Source organism: Halyomorpha halys, unplaced genomic scaffold, assembly GCF_000696795.3.
Source record: "Halyomorpha halys isolate HHAL.00 unplaced genomic scaffold, Hhal_1.1 Scaffold654.1, whole genome shotgun sequence".
Lineage (NCBI taxonomy): Eukaryota > Metazoa > Arthropoda > Insecta > Hemiptera > Pentatomidae > Halyomorpha > Halyomorpha halys.
Window position 1 is genome coordinate 387,085 of NW_027108478.1, and position 22,753 is coordinate 409,837.

Sequence of the window (22,753 nt, forward strand, 5' to 3'; positions counted from 1 at the left end):
TTTTTTTTTTTTTTTTTCCCCAACTTCAATTAGATTACCAGAGCTTTAATGTTGTTATTGGTAATTGGATGATTCTTTTCTGTTTTTCTATTTACATTTTGTATATATGTGTTCTCAACTAATCCAAAATGACATAATCTAATTATTTGCCAATAAATATTTTATGTTCATTTGATTTGTCTGTTATAAATTAGGTAACAAATTAAAAACAGTATCAAAAGAAAATACCAAGTAAGTTACCTTTTGCAGTTTAACATTATGTATTTCATGTTTTTCTTTGGATTCTTATGACATATTTATTTTCAACTAAATTTATTTAGCAGATGCACATGTCTACTTTACAAACCCTTAATTTCAATTAATGAATAAGTTAATTTATTAGATATAAATGTGTATAAATAAATAAATGACATATTTTGTAGTAAAAATTTCTTTTATTTGTTTCCAGGCTGTCATTGTTAAACTTAAAATTGACAAAGATAGGAAGGAAATATTAGACCGGAGATCCCGTGGCAGAGCTCTAGCACTTGGAAAAGATAAAGGGAAATATACTGATGATAACACAGCTATGGATACTTCATAGTATTTGTTTTCAAATAAATAGATATTTTTTAATGAGTCCAAATTAAATCTATCCTTTCCTTTTTTTTATTTTAATTTATAAGGAATCTAAATCTTTTTTAGGAATTATTTTAATTAATGGAGTACTTTTTTCTAGTAAGTACAATAATTAATATAAATAGAAATACACTTTTTAAAAATAATATCTGGTATTTGAAATGGTTTCAGACCAGTTGATACCAAGTAATCTTCTTAAAAAATATGTTAAGTATAGGAAAAGTTGTATATAAAAATTCCATAATCATCAAATCAAAAAACACTTATGATAAAATTAAGTTTATTTAGTGTGTTTCTTTTACACTCTCTATTACCTTCTATCACCTCTGATGTTTTATAAAATATTTGGCTTTTCAATAATATATTATATGTCAATATTACTACTCTTATTTCCGGAAATATATTTTCAATGCATTTTGAAGTATTTCACATTTTTTCTCTTCTAGTTAATTATAAAATTCTTTCACGCTTTATATTTATCCATTTTTCTATCACTTATTAGGTATATCATACAAGGTTTTTGAAATGAAATTATTAGCTATTGTAAATAATGTTAATGCTGAACCAATCAATTATAAAACCATAACATTTTGTCTTAGAAAACTATTTGAAAGGTTTATCTAGGCCATCAAGATTTTTCTTATTTACACAAAAGGCAAAGGGTAAGAAATTAAATTATGTTTGTTTATGGATTGAAAAACATTAAAAATCCCTGTTTATTAATGAACACAAAATTAATGCTTATATTAGATAATACATCATATAGGTAACTAATATAATACTCTAAATATTTATTCTATTGTTCATATGTTTGAAGTATATAATTAGCAATACCAAGTAGAAAGTCAGTGATAAGATAAACAAAAGGAAACTTATTAAAAAAATCAAATTTCTCAAAATATGTTTTTTATGAATTTCTTTTTGTTAATAATCAATGTTTAACTAAAAGGTACTGTTTGATAATGTCATTAAGGTAAGCTGTGTATTGCACTTCCAATTAAGCATTAATCTATGTTATATAATATATTCTGGATGTGTGGGTAAGGCACTGTGCTACAAACTTCTGTTACCCTGATTTGAATCTGGCTGAGGCAGATAATTATTTATTCTGTTGCTGTAGTCGTGAATCAACCCTGTGGGTTTGAAAGCCCCCAGGGGTCCATCCTGGCTCATAAAGTAGGTACCCTTAATTGGGGAAAAATGTAGCGGTTGAGCATTATCACGAATAAATCAACTCAGCACAACTGTTGTTCGAGAAACAGTACTTCCTTACAATATACTGACCCTTATGGGTTGTAGCCAGAATCGAGAAAAAGTAATTACTATTACTTTCCAGGAACTGGATTACAATTGCTTGGTGAACTATTGTAATTGTGGGACCACAATTAAAAGATGAGCCAAAGTAATTGCAATTACCAATTACATTCTCGTGTAATTGTTATTTTTTTCATACTGTCCCAGGTGATTGTGATTATAAATACTTAACTTCAAAATGGAAAAAATCTCTTTACAATGGCTCCAAAATATGAAAATGAAATCCAGTTGAAGATAGTGCGCTGGCATGTAGACATTAATAAAAATATTAAGGTTTGATTCTTGCTTAACTCTGGTTGTACCAGTATAGAGTTTCATATAATATACTCTGTTGTCTAAATATATCCTTTTTAATAATAATAAATCATGAAACTAATACAATTAGGTTAATTAAAATGAATTATACAGATAAACTTGGATAATGAATGCTACAATTTTGAAAATTGATTAATTTAGATAAATTAATGTATTTAGATAAATTAAAATATCTGGACCTATTGTACCATTTAGTATATATCTGGCCTGGAGGACCATTTGTTATGTTAGTTACAGTCAGGAGTGGGCCTGAATATACACCTAACATTATATTTTACTGTTTTTTAAAAGAGTGCAATGCGTGTGATATATTACGGGGGGAGGGGGATTGGGGTTTTTGGGTACAAAATGGATCTATTTACTACTATCTATAAACAAAGAAAGGGGTGGTATAACAATTGATAATCCGCATATTATTTTATATTTAAATGGTGGAAGAAAGAGGCACTGATTATTATTGGAATTAAAAAGGTTTTCTTTCTTTTGTGTAAGACAGAAAACCATATTCCTAGCTCTTGAAATAGCCAAAAAGTGCTTTGTTTTTTAACTTGTCAATGGCTTTGCACAGTTCATCTTCATCTGGGAGCTCAAGTTCATCTTTAGGGGTTTGATTAAGACAATTTCTTTGTGTTACATTTTCTATAGCCATATTTGTAGTACCTCGGTCTTCTTGCTCAATAGTGATCAAGTTATATAATAACTATAAGGTTCTGTAATGCACAGAAGTTAATAAGTTTAGTTGTTACAGGGATCATGCAGACTATGGTTAGTAAATAGATTGCTTCCTTGCCACTCTTTGCACTATGCAGTACATCTTAGTCACTGATTATGTAGTTGATATATAGGGAGATGGTCAGGGTTGCGGTCAATAGTGAAACAAAAATAGTTTACAACTATTTATTTTCCAACATTTCGCCCCACTTTGCAGGGCTTCATCAGGGCTAAAAAGATACAAAATGAAACTATGTTAAGATAAAATGATAGAAATAAAAATAAAAAGATACAATGAAAAGAATAAAAAACAAGTAACAAAGGCAAGAGTAATAGTTTCATATAAAAATACGTAAAATATAAAGCTAAGAAAGTACAGGAGATGAACAGAGATAAAATAAACGTCATGAAAGAATAATAAAAAAAAAAAAATAATAATAATGAAAAAAAATGACAATAAATGAGTAGAGAGCCATATAGGACAACATACCTGTCCAAATGAATAAGTTGAACAGACAGAAACATTCAAACGGAAACGCATAAGAGTGGGGACCACCTCCTCCCCACTCTTGCGCGGATCAAGTAACGGTTTTAAAAAGATTTCAAATACGTCGCGTATACAGGAAGTAGTGATAAAGATTTGACGAAAAGTAAAAAATGATAAGAGAAAATAAAGAATGATACGGTACATGAGTAATTACATGATAATAATAATAACTAAGTAAAATTAGAATGACAAATATCGTTACAAATAATAGGAGATTATATATAAAAAAAAAAAAAATTCAAAGAAAAGTAAGAATAATAAATAAAAAATGATAACAACTGAGTATTTATATATCGTGAAAAAATAATGGTAGTTCTACACTAATAGTAGTAATAGTATAGATAACAGGAGTAACATGAATAACATAAAGTGAAATAAGGTAATTTAACAATCAGAAGTGAAAGTTTACAAAATAAAATGAAAATATATATAAAAGTACAAGGTGTGATATAGAAAAAAAGTACATAAAAAATTAAAAATAAGTAATAAAGTATAGAAAATAAGTGAAAGAATGTGATGGTAATGAATAGTGATGATAATGATAAGTGAAAGAAGTTAATAGAAACATGTGAAATAAGAGTATACAAAAAACAAAACAAAGTAAATGTGAAGTTAATAAAACATAGATGAATAATATAGGTAAATGCAATGATAGGTAATATAAGTGATAAAGAGAAAATGTTTGGTGATGATAATAAAAAGAGTGTAAAATTAATGAGTCTTAATTAAGTTTAATATATGGCTGTATGTATGCGAGATACAGTTTTTATCGATTTTGTGGTTAACTGGAAGGGGTTCAAGATGGATATAAATGGATTCTGAGATGAGTCTCTTTTGGTAATTAGGAACAGTGGCTAAAATAGTGGTATGGTCAAAATCAAAAGTATGATTAAGTGTAAGGGCATGTTCTGAAAGTTTGGAAGCGGATGAGTTGTGGGAAGTTATAGATAATTTATGTTGAGAGATACGTGATCTGAGGTGGTTTTTAGTTTCGCCTATATATGAAGAATTACAGTTCGGGGAGGAGCAAGGAATCCGGTATACAACGTTAGAGCGGTATTGGAGTGGGATAGGATCCTTGGTATTAGTAAAAAAAGTAAGATAGTTTATTATGAGATTTGAGTCCAAGACGAAGTGAAGGGATTATTGATTTTAAGAATTTTTGTATGTTGTCAGTGAGAGAGGGGACATATGGAAGGGATCTATAAATCGAGAGAGCGGATGGTGGATGAGGAGAGTTTGGGGAAGGAGAAGTAGGCGTAGAACGGTTGATGTAAGAGTTTAAAAGTTTGTTTATGATGTGAAGTGGAAAATCATTAGAAAGCAAGATAGTCTTAATGCGGTGAATGTTAGAGTTATGGTATTGGGGATCAGATAAGGAAAAGCAACGGTGTATGAGGTTTTTGGCAATATTAATTTTTTGATGGTGGGGGTGCTGAGAAAAATAGTTAAGTAGCCTACCGGAATAAGTAGGTTTGTTATACCAGTCAGTGGACAGGGAGCCGTCATTATTCTTTATAATAAGCAGGTCAAGAAAGGGGAGGGAAGAGTTAGTTTCGGTTTCAACAGTGAAATGAAGGCGAGGGTGGTAAGAGTTAAAAGAAGAAAGAATATGAGGGATTTTATCAGGGTTTACAATGAGAAAAAGGTCATCTACATATTTTTTGATAAATAAAATGTCGTTATGGAATAAATGGATGACGGAATCAAGGAGGTCATTGAGTACAATATTAGAGAGATCGGGGGCGAGAGAGTTTCCCATGGCGAGACCTGATGTTTGGTGAAAGAACTTACCTTGAAAAGTTAGGTATCCGGATTTGCAACATAGTTCAAGTGATTCAAGATATGAGGTTAAGTTAAGAGTGGTATGAGGCTCTATTGTAGACCAGTTCTTTTCAACAATTTGGAGTGCTTTGTCGATGGGTATGTTGGTGAAGAGGCTTTCAGCATCAAATGAAATAAGAATGAAATTAGCGGGAATTCTAAGAGATATTAATTGTTCTCGTAGTTGGAATGAGTTGTGGATATCGTAAGGGTTGTCATGGCTAAGGAACTGAAGAGACGGAAGGAGGAATTGGCTAAGTTTAGAAGATGGAGCATTAATATTGGATATGATGGGACGAAGGGGGTTTCCAGGTTTGTGGATTTTAGGAAGTCCGTACAGTCGAGAAGGTAAAGAATTATAAGAAATAAGCTTGTAGAAAGTGGGACGGTTAATGAATTTATTTTGAAGAAGGGTTTTAATATGCTGATTGAACTTATTCATAAGTGAACGGGTGGGATCACGGGTTGAAGGTAGATAGGTGTATTGGTCAGAGAGGAGTTTTGTAATTTTTTCAATGTACTCAGTCTTATCTAAGATGACAGTCAGGTTTCCTTTGTCAGCTCTAGTAACAATGAGCTGGTCATTTCTGCTCTGTTCATCTCCTGTACTTTCTTAGCTTTATATTTTACGTACTTTTATATGAAACTATTACTCTTGCCTTTGTTACTTGTTTTTTATTCTTTTCATTGTATCTTTTTAGCCCTGATGAAGCCCTGAAAAGTGGGGCGAAACGTTGGAAAATAAATAGTTGTAAACTATTTTTGTTTCACTATTGACCGCAAAGCTGATCATCTCCCTATATATCAATTTTTACGGTCAACTATATATACATTTATAGATTATGTAGTTGGTTTTTATTACATCTGCTAAGTTGGTTATTTCTAAATTTTTAAGAAAATGATTTTTAATCATTTAATGTATGGTTAGAGATAGTGTAGGTGCATTTATTTTTAATATGGTTTCTTAAAATTATGGCTGTTTTTAGGGAATGTGAGTTTTTAAATCTTTAGAAAAGCTGATTTAATTGATTGATTTTGAGGTTAACACCAAGCATTTTCTACTCTCCAAACCATAAGTAAAGTCAAAATGTGGCGAGTTGTCTCACTTAACGTTGACATAAATAGGGATGTCCGTTAAATCGCAAATGTGAACCGAATATAAGTTGAAATTCTATTTCCAATCATTTGGTTCATTAATTGATCATGCTGTTCTCGAGAAATTCGTGCTTATGTCTATCTTTTATTCAAATATACATTTCAAAGTGAATAGTAAGATCCCCAAAATTTATTTTCTATAATAAAAAGTAGAGATCAAACTTAAAATTTAACGAACTAAATTTTTATTAACTTTGTCAATTTTTCATTTAATGCCATCTTGGAACAGTTAATGAGAAATGAATTTCTTTAAAGGGAAACGTTAAAATATGAAGTTTGATACAAAAAATAAACAATTATTTCTGCTTCAATAATGAAAGTTGTGTAATAAAAACAAAACATAAAACCTTAACCTCCTCCTTCACTTATTTTTTCTTTGTTTTCTAGTATTAATGTAATATTTAAATCACATTACATTTGTTTTCCAATTTAAAATTTGTTGGAAAAACAATCTTGATGATAAAGCCCTACTGCTCTTTCCTCTGCTTGATTTTTATATACCTATTTGTTATTACTTACCAAATATATTTTTACGTTCACTTACCTATATGTATATGAAATATACTGTAAGGGGAAGTATTGAGATAGTTAAATTTTTATAATTCATCAATAAAAAAATACGATGAAAATATAAATTACACAAATGTTTATTATATAAATTAATTATTCATTACGTCTGTTAATAAAAATAATTAATGTTTCATCTGTCCACTCACACGACTGTCCTTATCGCTTCCTAAAACAGTAACAATAATAACGTTTATAACTAATAAGTGACTGAGAAATAACAGTAATCACAAAAAAGGAATATAAACCACAAAATTGGTGCGATTTACAAAAGCTTGCATAAATTGCTCTCAGTGTAGATTATTTGTTCAAGGAAAGATGACCAAAGCTTTTGAAAAAAAGTCAGGACTTCACTAAGGAGACTGCCTTTTCCCGAGGTTATTCATCATAGTATTGGAAAAGAAATGCTGCAAAATGTCCGGTGGAGTGCAAGTGGGACTGATGCATAAATACCTCGCATATATGGACGACATAATATTCCTGGGTGGTGATGTAGAAGATATCAAGGTGCTGGCGTTTTCACTGATTCCAGTGGCGGAAGATATCACCTTGCAAGTAAATCAAAGTATATAATTGTAAGCGGAAATATCCACCGCGAAGAAAATATAATTATAATATGAAGAAGATGGTCAGGGTTGCGGTCATAAACAACAAAGTTTTCAACTATTTTTTATTCGACGTTTCGCCCCACACTGTAGGGCTTCATCAGGGCTGTCAAAGATGATAGATAAACAAACATGTTGGGTGAAAACATATCAACGTCGGATAATAAATAGTTGAAAACTTTTGTTCTTTTTGACCACAACCCTTACCATATTCTTCATATTTTAAATTATACGGTCAACTACTTATATATATAAGATAATTATAAGCAATCAAACCTTCCTAAAAGTTAATTGCTTCAAATATCTGGGAAGCATTTAACATTCACTAACGATCACTTTAACGAAATCGACCAGAGGGTCCCTAACACTAATAAAGCCTTCTTTGATAACCTGTAAGGTTTAAGCTTACAGAACTTGAAACTGTTGAAGTGTTTAGTTTGATTAATTATGTACAATGAGTTTTTATTTGGTCTGTAAGAGCATAAACTTGTATTAAGACCCAGTTTCCAATGCGTAAATTTAAATTAACTGCTTAAATCCATTCCCTTGCTTCCCTACACTTGCCTTTCTAAGAAGCTTTCCCTTCATTATAATGCCCAATTCTTCCGTAGCCTTAATTTCTAGAGGGGATCCTGAGTAGACATAGTAGTGTATGTACTCAGTTTCTATTTATGAGTCCATCCTCTATCTTTCTCACATCGCTGATTCTCAGAATATCTAGTCATTTTTTCTACATTTCTTATCTGAATTTTGCTTCATTACCCGTAAGTAATATTATATTCTAAGTTCTCATTCGAATGTCCTTTTCCTTGCCGAGCAATTTTCTTACAATCCGTCCAAATTCGAGGCTATTAGAGATTTACTTGTTTTGGTGATCTAGTTTTTTTGTATGTACAGATAACTCCATAGAAAAGTTGCAGAGGACCTAGTAAGATTCTACATGTAGGAAGTCTATAAAAAGACTTTCAGTCGTACTGTAACGAGGGAGAAGAAACAGAAGTAGTCAGATTTCAAATTTCACCCATCTTAGAACAGTTCTAGAACGGACGGAGAAAGCTGAATCAGAAGTCTTCTACTAGTGAACTGGGTCAATTAGATTTGTAATACTGATAATATTGGGGGAAACGTATCCGGCAAGTGGTCCTTTTTGCCAAGCCCAAGATAGACTAATGGAATAATTCATTTAGTGACTATTATTCCTCTATGTCAAACCTTTTTGATTTTCTAATGATATTTAAAAGGGACAACCAATCTATAGAAGAAACCTCATTCTAGGATTCTATCAGAGCCTAGGACCCATACCTTAGTGACGCGTACCGTCACAATCTGCTATATAATGAAGAGCAGTTTCAAGGGCCTATCCACATAACTGACAAGTTTCATCAAAAACTACTCCACAAATCTTAAGATGTCTCTAAAGTCTACAATGACTTGTTAGAACTGTTAGTAATCCGAGTTAATTTTTATTTAGACCAAGCAGCCACTTAATTCTAGAAGTTGAGGGTTTAGTCATTAGTATCTTGGTCTGTCTCAACCCTGCAGTACATTCCCCCCACTCCTCGCCTGATATCTTCTTTTAGAGATGCCTAGAGATGATTCTGGCCCCATTGAATAGTGCTCGGCTCCGCCTCTAGCGAGCTAGTGAACTTTCTCATTGCCAGCGATTCCCTTATGTCCAAGGAGCCATGGCAACTTAAGCTTATTAAAGCCCGCCAATGACTCTAATGCCTGCTTGCACTCTTTCACTAACGCAGAGGTGACTTTAGGTGACTCAAGGGCTTGAAGGGCAGACACTATGTGAAAAGATAGTGATGTTTGCCCTTTCACAGATAATGACTTCAGGATATGTAGCTGCCGACAAAGTGGCAAATCCTTCTGCTTGTAAAACATTTGAGTACTTGCCTAATGGGAAGCTTAGTTCTATGCCTCAATCTTCTTTATAGACTCCTGCACCAGTTAGACTCGTCGAATCTTACCTTGATCCATCAGTGGAACAGGGTAGTAATCTCTTGGAGTCTCTGCTGAACCTTATACCCTGTCTGTGAATGGTCTGTCTTAGGGTATAGGTAGCTAATTTTGGTGTCCAGAACGCATGTTCTGTCCAGCGGTGGTGAGCGGTATTATAGTATTGCTGTATTATTGGTAACTCACTTTTCACCACTTTGGCTATTGTCAAATAGCCAATTGGTCCTCTCATCTCTTTCCACTGCTTATCATTAAATAAGCAAGTACCACTTTCCCTTTAATCATTGAGAGCGATCCATCGGGCGCCCAATAATTTTAGGCTGCCTACAGGGTTCAAAAGTAGGAGCTTGGAACCTCATTCTAATGATCTCCCTTTCGGCTTACCTAAGTAAGGCCTCCTCCCTCTTTTTCTTCTTTCTCTCTAGCTTTTTCTTCAGCTTGACTCTATTAGTCGTGGTAGCCATTGATATCTCACCTTCCCCTCTAGGCATCATGCTGCTCGAGCCAGCCTTTATTTGACATTGTTGCTGCACAACAATGAAATTTGGAAGGCTAGATTGGAGTTGGTGTGGTCGCAGATACGTGCAGCAGGGTCTCATCCAGTCACCAACTGGCACTACTACAACGTCCAAACTTTTACGCTGAGCTGATAGAGCAGCCACTACTTCTGGGTTGAGAGAAGCGGGCTCCTGTTCAATCTCAGAGGCCGGAGAGTGAGATCTAATAAAATAGTTGTTTTAGTCTGTTCGCACAAATCTAAAATTTATTAAAACTTTTTTACTTATCACAAAGTTATATCCATCTTACCATGTAATGTTTTTAACATCAAATAATTAATAGAACAAACCTTAGCGACCTTGGAAAAAATGATACAGATATTTCAGAATTATAAGTTTTATAATCAGTCTTAATATCTTATAATTATTATTATAAATACTTCTAGGAATCATATATGTATATATTTTAAACAGTAAATGAAACAGGATATTTTGATGGAAGTTGTTCTTTGAAATATTAAAGGTGTGTATTTCAATAGAATACAAATGTTTCTGGGCTTCGATATCGCGAGTGGATAGAATAAAACGCAATGATTAAATTAATAATGTAGAACGGCTTTTTGGGTAGAAAGCTAATCGGAAGAGGTAGGAAGTATGGACGTCAGAAAACAGAGTAAAGCCACTTTTACACGGAATACCGGTTGGAGATATTAGAGCGTCTTGTTATCCCGAAAATCAACTTAATGAAACAATTCATTATTATCATTCCCTAACTACGAGGAAATTCCCCATATACATGGCAACCGTAAAAAAAAAAAAATGTGGAAAGATGAAGAAGGAGAATAGAACCGAACAGATTTTATGGTGTAATCTCACGAACTTTTTAGAGAATAGCTATGAATTTTGGGATATATGGTTATTTCGTGATAGATGCTTATCAAAAACTAATCCAATGTTTTTAACTGAGATGTGGAACTGGATAAGTCGGTAATTGGCGTAGATCAAAAGATAAAAAGGGTGATGAAAACTAATGACGATGGCGAAATAGAAAACAACGATAGTAAGTTCCTGTTTATCTAGGGAAGATTGGAGGTCTTGGTTAGTTTAGTTAGACGAACTATGACATTTTTTATGTTTGAAAAAATTGAATTTTGGAGAAATGGGCTGTGAGAATATGCAATAAAATAGGAAATATGACCGGAAAGCATAGTTTTGAATAATTTTACAGGACTTTGAACCAGTCACATAATCATTGGTTCAGGATTTGAGGGCAGAAGAGAGTTTTTAGCAGTTGGCCTCTGTTGGGCCAAACATAAACGTAAACATAGTCGTATCAGAGATGTGATGTACCGACCTGGCCAAAGATCAAAAAGACGTGTCAGGGATTGGGGAGGGCATTCCGAATGTTTTAGTTTATGACAAGAGCTATTGAAAGTTAAATCATGAGGGTAGAGGTTAGTCAACTACTAACTCATATTAATAGTAATAAGGGTTGGTTACAATCCTATATTTTCTATCAGAAAATCTTAACTTGACATATCACAAACATCTGCTCATATTTGAAATTATCAAATGAAATGAAACACATATAAAATTTTCACACTTTAAGGTGAAAAAAATTTTGTTTGTCTCCTGGTACTCCCTAGATAGCGTCTGGACTCCTTGGGTAGCGAATTTTCTTGGGTCTGAGACTGATGTACCTGATGCTGATAGAGAAGTTCCTCGGATTTCACCGTTTCCAATTGCCTATTTCCGGTCTACTTGGGTGGGGTTTCTCTTAAGTTTGTTGGCCCCATTCACTAGGGGAGTAACATAGAGAACGTGTAATGGTGGGGGTAGGTTATATATAAATTTTTCGAATGTATGAACGATCTTTCTTTCTCCGAGTTTGACTGGCATGGCTAGCTTTTGGGTTCGTTGGAGGTATTTATAACTCCTCTTGATAGGATTTGGGCAATGCGCCTCTTCGAAAAGTTTCCATTTAATTCAATCTCAGAATGAAGGTCATTAAGTTTGGTAATAATCATTTCTGGTATTCATTTGTCGGTTTTATCGCATTAAGAACGAAACATTACTCGATTTCCGATATGGTGCTGGATATTGCTATCCGCTGATCTGAAATTGTTTACGATTCTCTTCGTACAAGTTTGAACACCACGTTCATTCTGGCCATTTTTCGAAGATTATAAACTACCATTCTTCGATAAAACGTGCGTTAGGAACAAAAATGTGAGAAACTGGTTCATCATCTGTGTAGTTTGTAAATTTAGGAGCTTTTCGGTTCACTAATAGGTAAAGCTTTTCAGTTGGGCAGAGAAATTTGCAAAAGAGATAAAGATGTTTGGCCTAAATTCGTATAAATACAACTCACTATTTGGTGTCAGGTTCTAACTCGCAACAACAGATATGTATTTCGGCAGATCTAATATTTAATAACGTCTGCACGATAAGGAAGAAGCTCTACGAAGCTTTAACCAGATGTTTAAGAGGCGTAAATGTTGATTCTAGCGTATCAACAGATGTTGAGTCGACAAAGATATCATCATAATATATCATAAAAATTCCTCGATGTAATCCAGGCTACCTAAAATTTTAAGGTGGGCCCACATGTTGGCCGCTCGCCACGAATCGGAGGCTTGTACAAATACTCGGTAAATAAACAGCGGACCATCCAAATGTCATTGTTTTTCAGAGAGGCAAGCATGGTGAACGTGCAAGTGGTTTCAGCCATTGCACTGGGATTATATTATTTTTATTACAAAAAAAAAAGAAAATGAAAGGAGATTACATGAAATTAAATATAAATAAATAAGATTAAATATAAAAATTATTATAAAAAGTAACAACAAACACCTTTAACCTCCTAACAGCTCTCAAGAACAATGGTGGAGATGCTACACGAGTGCTCTGACGTACCCACTTTGATTTGTGTCCAAAAAACCTACTCTCGGCGGATGGACAACAAGCTTTGGCCAACTCGTACCAGCTAAGCCAAGCCAGCCGTCCACATGATCGCGCATGTCTGAGTTTGCCACGACTTGGCCAACATGTAGAGGTCAACCCTTTATTGATTTTTATCATAATAGAAAATAGAAACTGACAACACTGTTACTGATATACTGTTGTTGAAGTGTAGTTTTGCAATCATATTTTATTCTCGTTCTGCTGCCTTTCATTACTTTATGGCTAGGTGAGGCCCATTGAGAAGTTTAAACTTTTGGAAGTAACCAGCTTCATTGTTTTGTTGATTTCGTCACTATAAGCTTCTTGAAATGCATAATGAATTAATTATGCACGAGTAACAACGGGTTAATGATAGTCTCGCAAAGTGATGGGTCAATAATATTCCGTGAATATATTAATGCTGCGGGATATAGTAGCAATGTTTAGTACAAAACTACGCTGATGACATTTTCAGCATATAGGATTATGAAAGAAATAGTGTTTACGCCTATGACGTTTACCCTACACATCCCAACAGGTGGACGGAGCAAGTGATCCGTTTTTTGGGTTCAAGAAAATGGCCACTTACAACTTCAAAAAGTCTTTAAAATTTTTATCATCAGGTTTGTTTTGAATTGAGTAGGTATAAATTAAATCACAGAGAAGAACCTTTAGAAAGGTTTTTATTCATTTAAATGTAGAAATAAACATTTGAACACAAAAGAAACATTAACAATAGACAGACAAAGCTGGGAAGTTACAGTGTAGCCAGTGTTATCATAACATTTTCTCCCTCTTTAATTAATAAGTAACATAGTATTTTAAGTAGGAAGGAACTCTTACGGTCCTCTGAGGCCTTTGCTTGTGTTGAGGCAAGGGTTCATCAGGTGAAGGTATTCCAGTACTGTGAGGCCTCTGACTGTCCTGAATCAAGGGCCCATCCAGAGTTTCCACACTAGGCAGAGTAGTTTGTCTTTCTTCAGATACAGCACCAGAACTTTCATCACTAAGCACCTCCTGATTACAGTTCTCGTTGCCATCAGACAGCTGCACAAATTGTGGTCGCTCATCAATTGAAGATAAATTGGTAGTGGGCTTCTGGATCAGATGAATATCACCTCGTAGTGTCAATAACCGCAATGAAACAGTTGACTCAGAGCCATCCTTCCGTCTAATGAAAGCATATTGGGGGATTACTTCCAAGAGTTTCGCCTCTTCAACCATATCCTCATTTTTGCTATTTCGTACATTTCTTTTACCTAGCACTGTTGCATATGATATCAACCATGGAATTTCCGTTTGCAGTCCGACGCGGGTAGTTGAAGAATCTTTCATGAGGTGTGCAGTTAGTAACAGTGCATAGTAATGAACGCAAAGAATGGAGTGCTTGGGAAAGCACTTTTCCCCAATCATCTGATTTAAGACCAAGAGATTTTATTGCCAACTTAATGGTTTTCCAAATTATATTGTTATAACGTTCCACTTGGCCGTTGCCTCGAGGATAGTAAGGAGTGGTTCGACTAACAGCCACCCCGTTTGAATGTAAAAAGGTTACTAGTTCTTCTGATAGGAACGACATTTCTCTATCTAAATGTATGAATATGGACAACAGTTGACAAAGACATTGTATCACAGTTTTAGATGAAATATCTTGACAGGGAAAAACAAACGGGAAACGGGAATATTCATCCACGACTGTCAACATATAGTGATTCCTAGTTTTAGAGGGTAGGGAACCCTTAAAGTCAACACTGAAACGTTTGAATGGTGCTGTTGCTTTAATAATGGTCACTTGATTTTTCAGGAACCTCGGCTTGACTTCAGCACATGTAGAACAGGCTGATGTAACATACTTGACATCCTCTAATGAGTATGGTAAGTTTTTTATTTTAATCCAGTGGTACATTCTGGATATACTAGGGTGACATAATGACTTCAGAAGCTCAAATAGTTTGTTTGGTGATGTTGCACAGCAAATTATTGAGAGTGTCAACCTTATGGTTTTCTTTCCCTGGGCGATAAAAATTATCGAACTGGAACGAGAATAATTCTAAACGCGATCTCAAAGTGTTATCATTTTTTATTTTACTGTTATGCTTCTTATTAAAAATAAAAGAAAGAGCCATTTGATCTGTAACGAGCTGAAAATGTTTTCCGATAAGGTATTCTTTCCACTTCTTTAGTGATTCCACTATGGCTCCAGCCTCTTTCTCTACGGCAGATTGAGACCAGATATAGTAGTAACCAGTGAATTGGCAATTTCTTTTTTTAACCTGGCAAAATCTTGAGCGGCTTGAGGACCCAAAGGAAAAGTTACAGATCCCGTCATGCGACTAATTTTCTCAGAAAAACAGGGAACCCATTTTGAGTAATGAGCGAAAAGTACGAGGGCACGTTTCAAGGAAGAAGCATCGTTAGGCAGAGGCAACTCAGGTAAGGGTTTCAATCTATCAGGATCAGGACGTATTGAGTTTTTTGATATGACATAACCAAGACGATTTATACAGGGCATTGAAAATTTACTTTTCTCAAGATTTAAATCTAGACCATATTTTCTGACTGCTAACATGAAACATTGAAGATTATTGTCGTGTTCAGCTTTATCATTACCACAAAGTGATGTCATCCAAATAGGAAAAATCTCCTGTTAGACCTTCATCAGAAATAATTTTGTCAATCACGCGTTGAAAACATGCTACACCATTGGTAACACCTTATGGGATCCTTTTGAACGGATACAATCTTCCTTGAGCTTCAAATGCAGTGTAGACTTTCTAATCATCTGCAATGGGAACTTGGTGGTAGGCACTTTTCAGATCTATTGTACTAAAAAGGCTGTACATTGCTACGTTTCTTACTAACTCATCCATGTTGGGTAGAGGGTAGGCGTCTAATAATGTGAACTTGTTGATGGTTTGGGAATAATCTATAACAAGAATCTTCTTATGATTTTCATTTTGAACAACCAAAACCTGGGCTCGCCAAGGAGAGTTGCTTTCCTCAATAATGTCGTCAGAAAGTAGTTGTTCTATTTCCTGTTTGATGAATCTTTGATCAGACTCAGAAGAAAATCTTGACTTTGTAGCTATAGGTTTGCAATTAGGAGTGAGATTGGAGAATAATCGTGGAGTCTCTACTATAGCTGCTGAGGCCGAACAAATTGTAAGTGGTTTTCTATTTCCACCAAATTTTAGGTGTACGCCAGAATGTTTTTTAAAAAATCATGACTAAGTAGTGTATCACAACAGAGATCCTTTAGTACAGACAGTTTAAATTCAGGATAACTATGACCTAAAATCATAAGGGTAACAAGCACATATCCACTTACTTGTAAAGAAAGGGATGTAGTTGCCATTAATACGCTTCTACTTTCATTATAGACTCGCAAATCGTAATGCTTAACAATATCCAAATTAATAAAGCTGTTCGAGCTTCCAGTATCTATTAAACACTGCACGGGTTAACGATCTGTTTTAGATATTATGACAGCTTTTGCAAGATTTTTCAAGGAGTCATCATTGATGGTTGCTAAGACTATGCCAGCTGCTACTGGTCCTCTTGTACTACTCACTGAATTCTTCTTCCTACATACCGAAGAGTAATGCCCCTTTATTTTGCAGTTCCTACATTCAGCGTCTTTAGGTCTACACACTGAGCGAGGGTGAGGGTTGTAACCACAAAAAAAGTAATTACCCCCCTTCCTCGGGATAGCAAAAAGAACAGAAGATGTTATTTCTAAATTATCTTCTGGTGAGACAACATTGGACGGCATGCAGCTGATAGAGTACTTTTCCTGGTATTGTTCGGATTGTTGGTGTGCCATTTCCAGGGTCTGAGCTTGATTTACAGCCTCCTTCTAACTTAAAGTTTTATTCTCTAAGAGTTGTTTATTAATAAAAGCATCACGAATATACTCATCTTATGTTGAGAAGCAGTAGCTGGTTTGAATTCACATCCCTTGGCAAGGAGATTTAAATTTTGTACAAACTGATCTATACTTTCTCCTGCTTGTTGTCTTTTTGTTGCAAGCAAGTGTCTAGCAAAGATTTCGTTTTCCCTTTTTATATAAATAGTACATAATGCATCTACGGCTTCTCGGAATGTCCCTAAATGACTCACTAAATCATAAACATTATGAGACAAGTAGTTTGTAAGATTTTTTGTTGCCAAATCCAAGAAGTTATTAAATGCCTTTAGCCAATCTACCTGCTGAAGGAGAACTGGGCTCAATCTCGAATCTAGTTGGTCTGAGATACTTATCCATTTGAACTTTACTAAAGACTATACATTTAAATGAATAAAATTGTTTTGAATTGAGTAGGTATAAATCAAATCACAGAGTAGAACCTTTAGAAGGTTTTTATTCATTCAAATGTAGACATAAACATTTGAACACATATGAGAGGAAAACAAATGGAACATTAACAATAGACAGACAAAGCAGGGAGGTTACAGTGTTACCATAACAAGGTTATTTACAATAAATTAGGTTACGCAATGTATTATGCAGTTCACAATCCTTAACGCTTCTTTACTTAAATAGTGACAAAAGTTTTTTTTATTTTGTATTCATCATACTCCATAGACTGTGGGAAGTTGGAGGACCCCAGTAGACAACGTAACCCTAGTTTACAGAACAATCTATTGAATAGGTCCTCTTCAAAAGTAAATCAAAATTTTTTCTTTTGTTAGATGTCACAGTTTAAGCAAAATAGTAATATGAACTAGTAAAGAATCAGATCATTACCATTCAGCAACCACACGAAGATCTATTTGTTTATGGAATCCGAAGAAATGGGAAGATAAGATATAAATTCATAGTCAACCGCTTTATGGCTCGAATTTGAAATTAAGTAATATCCCTGATTTTATTGAATAGTGATACATCTGACACACAAAAAAAAGTTTTGAATTTATTTAATATTGCACGTATTCTAAATATTGTACCGTTGACTGCAGTTACTTTGTTTACTGAGGTCGTCTTACAGACTTTCCTAGAGCTATTAGTTGTTACAAATGAATTCAAATCTACGGCGCAATAAATGAAAGACATCAAACACAAAATTAAAAAAAAAATATTGTCTGATGTTCCACTATTCAAGCTAAGCAGCAATTTGTTTCAGTACTCCTAGTAATCGTGACTATTTCAGATTCGGCTTGAGATTAAGCCAGCTATTGAAATATATTAGTTGATTATGGAAGTTGTGTAACCAGATCTGGTTTTGAAGTTTTCACAGATTTAATGATATTTTATTAACACTTTCAATTAAGCGGTCATCCTCGTTGCCTATTGTTATGCATGTACAGAAGTAATTCCTTAATATGAATTCCTAATAATAAAAAAAGAGATAATACAATTAACAAAATAACTTATAATACGTAATCGTATTAACAAACAATAAATATCATAATCTTATTAGATACACATGTAATTAATCTAAACTAATTGTGAAATAACCTAAGAAAATTAAATCTTCATGTCATGGCTACCAAAATTGTCCTATCCACATATTTTTTACTTGAATTGTTGAAATCAATACTAGATATTTTGTGTCAAAGCTTTCTTGAGCTCTAAGGTTTCGGAAACCTCTTTGAACAAATACTGAATGCAAGTTGGGTGAAAACAGTATGAGAATGGGCTAATATATCTTTGAAAAAAATATAATGATTTATAACATTAATGTTTAACCGAAGTTAGTAATTAAATCTTTAATACATGATAATAAACAAAGTATTGCAGAAAATAGGTATTATTACTGCGTATCACCGATCGATTTTACATTTTTTTATTTTAATGCCTATAATTTCATAATATTCAAAAAAAATAATATACTTGTTTCAATATTCCTTTAATTTTATTTATTTTTACGGTTTAGGTTTCTTATTTTACTTTTTTATTAAAATACTGTTCTGATGTCTAGAAGGTTCTTTAGACTGCTTCCTTGGCGGGATCTTTAGTAACCTCAGTTCACAGTGGCTTGTGTTCCTATGGATGGGTTGTTTCTGTAAGTATGGCGGCACCCATACTTAGGTGGAAAAAAGTGTCAGATTCGACGGGCCCTCAACCCAGACCTAGACATGGACACAGGGCAGTTGCAATTAAAGAACTTATGGTCGTTTTTGGAGGTGGAAATGAAGGAATTGTTGACGAATTACATGTTTATAACACAGGTCGGTGAAATAGGTTTGATGCAATGGCGTACATTTTTCGTAAATTATTTAGTTATTTCTGTTTTATTTTGTATTAATGGCTTTTTCTCGATGTTGATTATTTCTTGTATCGTAATGTATCAAATTTGTAAATTATTGTATGCATTTGTTCTAGATAAGACTGCTAATATAGTAAGAGTGTAAACAGTGGGTTGTTTATATGTTACAAATGATTGGTAATGTTTGATTTTAAAAGCCAAGACTTAGCAACCCAAGAAGATTTAATTTGTGTTGAATTCTTGCCCCTTTTTATTTTCTGAGCCCAAAATTTATTATTTTATAATTATTTTTTTCAACTAGATTGTACACTCTTGATATAGAACAGACTGAGTTCATATTAATTTATCTCGTTACAGTTCCATTTTGAGTTTATACAGTTGTGATTGATTTGCACTATATATTTTTTTTTGCCGTTCATTGTATGATTTACATTCTGATTCATATCTTTCTGATAAACTATATATTTTTTTCTGTAAATCGGTGGGTGTAGGATAGAGAATCCTTCTGTTATTAATTTAAGAGAAATATGACAATTGCATGGTTATCTATATATCTATTATCTCCCTATAATACAGTGTATTATAGATCTGGATTTTACAAATGTTTATTGGTAGTGCAGGTGATAATTTTCATTGCCTTGGTAGTGATTATTTTGGTTAGGTATCATTACTGTTAGGAAATAAAATAATGTATATGTTGTGTTTTTATCTATTATACTCTGTTTAGAAACATGAAAACAATATTCCAAGAAGGAATATTGTTTCTTCCTAATAATGCCTAGTTATGATGTTCATAAAATTCATCCAAAATTGTTGATGACAATTTTTGTCATTATTGTTATTAAAATAATTATTTGTGCCATTTTTATTACTGTTAACTGACTTGTAGGTACTGTTCTATTCTACTTGCCAGCTTTATGTGTGTGTAAATTCACCTTAAATTTAAAAAAATTGTTTGTTAGGGTTAGTAATCGAATTTATTTAGGTTATGGCCTATGTATATATTTTTTGTTTAAGATTATTAGCCCTTTATCCTGTATATCTTATCTGCTATCGCTAAGGCAGGGACCCTTACTGCTATAAACTATTTGTCGTTATCTTGATTTATTTCAGGTTATTAGTTGCAGGCCAAGTTTTTTCGTCAACTACTTTTCTTGACTCAATTAAGTAATCGATAGTCCAGATTTTATTACAATTTTGAATGGATCGTAAAACTTTGATTGATAACCAGAAACAATTTTTTTCCTACCGTTTATATTTCCTATGGTTTTTCTAAAGATTAAGGACCTAATTTGAACCATGTACTCATTGAAAAGGTCCCTATAACCTTGACTACTGGAGTGACGTCAACACTTGCTCCACTTTAGCCTATGCTTTTATGTTAAGATTTATTTTATCCGATAAATAATTTCTTCTTAAACATATCCAGTCATCTATATGTGAGTTAGGACTGAAAAGTTATATGTATATGACACTAAAATATCCACATAATACAGCTATTGTGTTGTAGAAAAGAAGATTTTTGTGCGATTGATGTCATTCAAATAATTAGTAGTAATTTTTTTCCGAATAAGCAGTCCCATTAAGAATTTTTGTTTTCGTTTCGGAAATGTTGTATGATTTCTTAATGTTTATATTTAAAAATTAGAATCCGATACTGTTTGTCGAACAGAGAAAGTTACAGAATGGTGAAGAGATCCCAGTTTTACTAAAATTAGAAGCAAATGGAAGTTGAAGTTAAAAAGACATCACAATATTAGTCCCCAACCCCTTATAGTTTGTTATGGTTTCTTTTGCTATGTTGGAATTATTGTGGTAGTTTTACCCAATTTTTTTGTTGTATTATTTCTTTTTTTTCTCTTTAGCTTATTATTTTTTACTGTGTATTTGTAAATTGTATATCCAATTTAAATTTTATTTAAGATCCACACTTGTACACCCCTATTATCTTATGCCTCAGTTTTACTTCTATATCTTATTTTTGTAATTTTAATTATGTTTTTGTTTTATATAACTTGTTTATTAGTGTGATTTTATTTTCAGTGGTATGATATTATGATAAACCTCTGAAGACCTATCTAGTGGGTTGAAATGTCAACATAAAAGAGATAATTTTGCCCTATTTCGTCCATTCACTGGCTGTTATTTAGTATTTCAATTAATTTTTTTCTTGTCATTTCATAAATAATGCTACTGTTGAATGAATTTTGGATGATTGGTTATAGTAGTTAAATGTTTAGAATGTAAATTCCTCTGTTATTAGTTGAATTTTACCTTAATGATGATATTTAACTGAAATACTACTGTCTTTATTTTAATATGCTCTGTACTTTTGTTATGTATTAGCTTATAGACTTTGCATACCTGACATATGTTATAAAACCCATATGTATATTCCAGTCTTCCTTTCTTCAGTCATGGACTTGTTCAAGTTAATCTTTTCTTGGATACTTTAAGAAAATAATTGGTACTTATCTGTTATCCTTTTGACAATTAATTTTGCTTCTGTTGCTTGTTGCCTATTATTGTTACTGTTACAATTGGGTTACACAGTCGACTTCCTCTTGTTATATTTGCTTAAGTGATGTGCAAATTCTCGACGAATCCTTTTCAGTTGAGGCTATGGTCTCAAATCAAATAAGTGTGAATCAGTTCAGTGTCTGATATTAACCCCTTAACAGTTGATGGGATAATACTTAACTACTAAATAATTAAATGATGATTATTTACTATGATGATTCTCTCTTAAGATTTTAGGTTTCTCAGATATTATTTATCGTTATGGTACTTATTGAAATTTAAAGTTAATTTAGACTGTTCTCCATTCATACCACTCTGTATTTAATTTAAGCCAATAGGTAATTAATGATTAGTCTTTATATAGATTGCTGGTTGTTTTATATTTATATATATTGGAACTTATTCTAGTAATTCAGAATTTCTGACTCTTTTAAGGTATAGGGATTAATCATATTTTGAAGTTCTGTTATGTGAATCTCTAGTTTTTTTTCTGGAAACTTTTTATTGCTTATTCAGTTAGCAGTGTATATATATATTTCTATTACTTATATTTATAGTTTTCATATTTTTAATTTCTGTATGTATATATATTTTTTTAGCTACAAATAAGTGGTTTATTCCGGCTCTTAAAGGTGACATACCCCCTGGATGTGCTGCTTATGGATTTGTCGTTGACAACACAAGAATTCTTGTTTTTGGTGGAATGGTGGAGTATGGCAATTATTCTAATGAATTGTATGAATTACAGGTATGAAGACATTACATCAAATTAAGTTTTGAATCTTATGGTTAGTAACCTATGGGAATGAAAGGTTTATCCTAATGATAGTTTTAATCACTGAAAAAATATTGACAACATTAGATTTATTAAGTTTTGGCACTTAGTTTCAATTAAAAACCTAATTATTTAACGTAGATGATTGGGGGTGCAGTCAAAATGAAACACAAATAAGTTAATGTAAC

General features: G+C 33.1%; 2 protein-coding genes across 3 annotated transcripts in view; both read left to right on the top strand.

Moving 5' to 3' along the window:
* Positions 1-615, top strand: part of LOC106685064 (large ribosomal subunit protein uL24) — a 16,663-nt gene extending 16,048 nt beyond the window's left edge. Inside the window, exon 4 of the mRNA XM_014427547.2 lies at positions 449-615. Within this exon, the coding sequence (XP_014283033.1) occupies positions 449-583 (135 nt within the window). The 3' untranslated portion in view covers positions 584-615. The remainder of the gene's footprint in view (positions 1-448) is intronic.
* An 18,418-nt stretch (positions 616-19,033) lies between these two features.
* Positions 19,034-22,753, top strand: part of Hcf (Host cell factor) — a 49,222-nt gene continuing 45,502 nt past the window's right edge. The window contains exons 1-2 of one of the 2 annotated variants that reach the window (XM_014427533.3): positions 19,034-19,232; positions 22,390-22,538. In XM_014427533.3, the coding sequence (XP_014283019.1) occupies positions 19,073-19,232; positions 22,390-22,538 (309 nt within the window). In that variant the 5' untranslated portion in view covers positions 19,034-19,072. The remainder of the gene's footprint in view (positions 19,233-22,389; positions 22,539-22,753) is intronic. The other variant, XM_024360219.2, reaches the window with a different exon arrangement.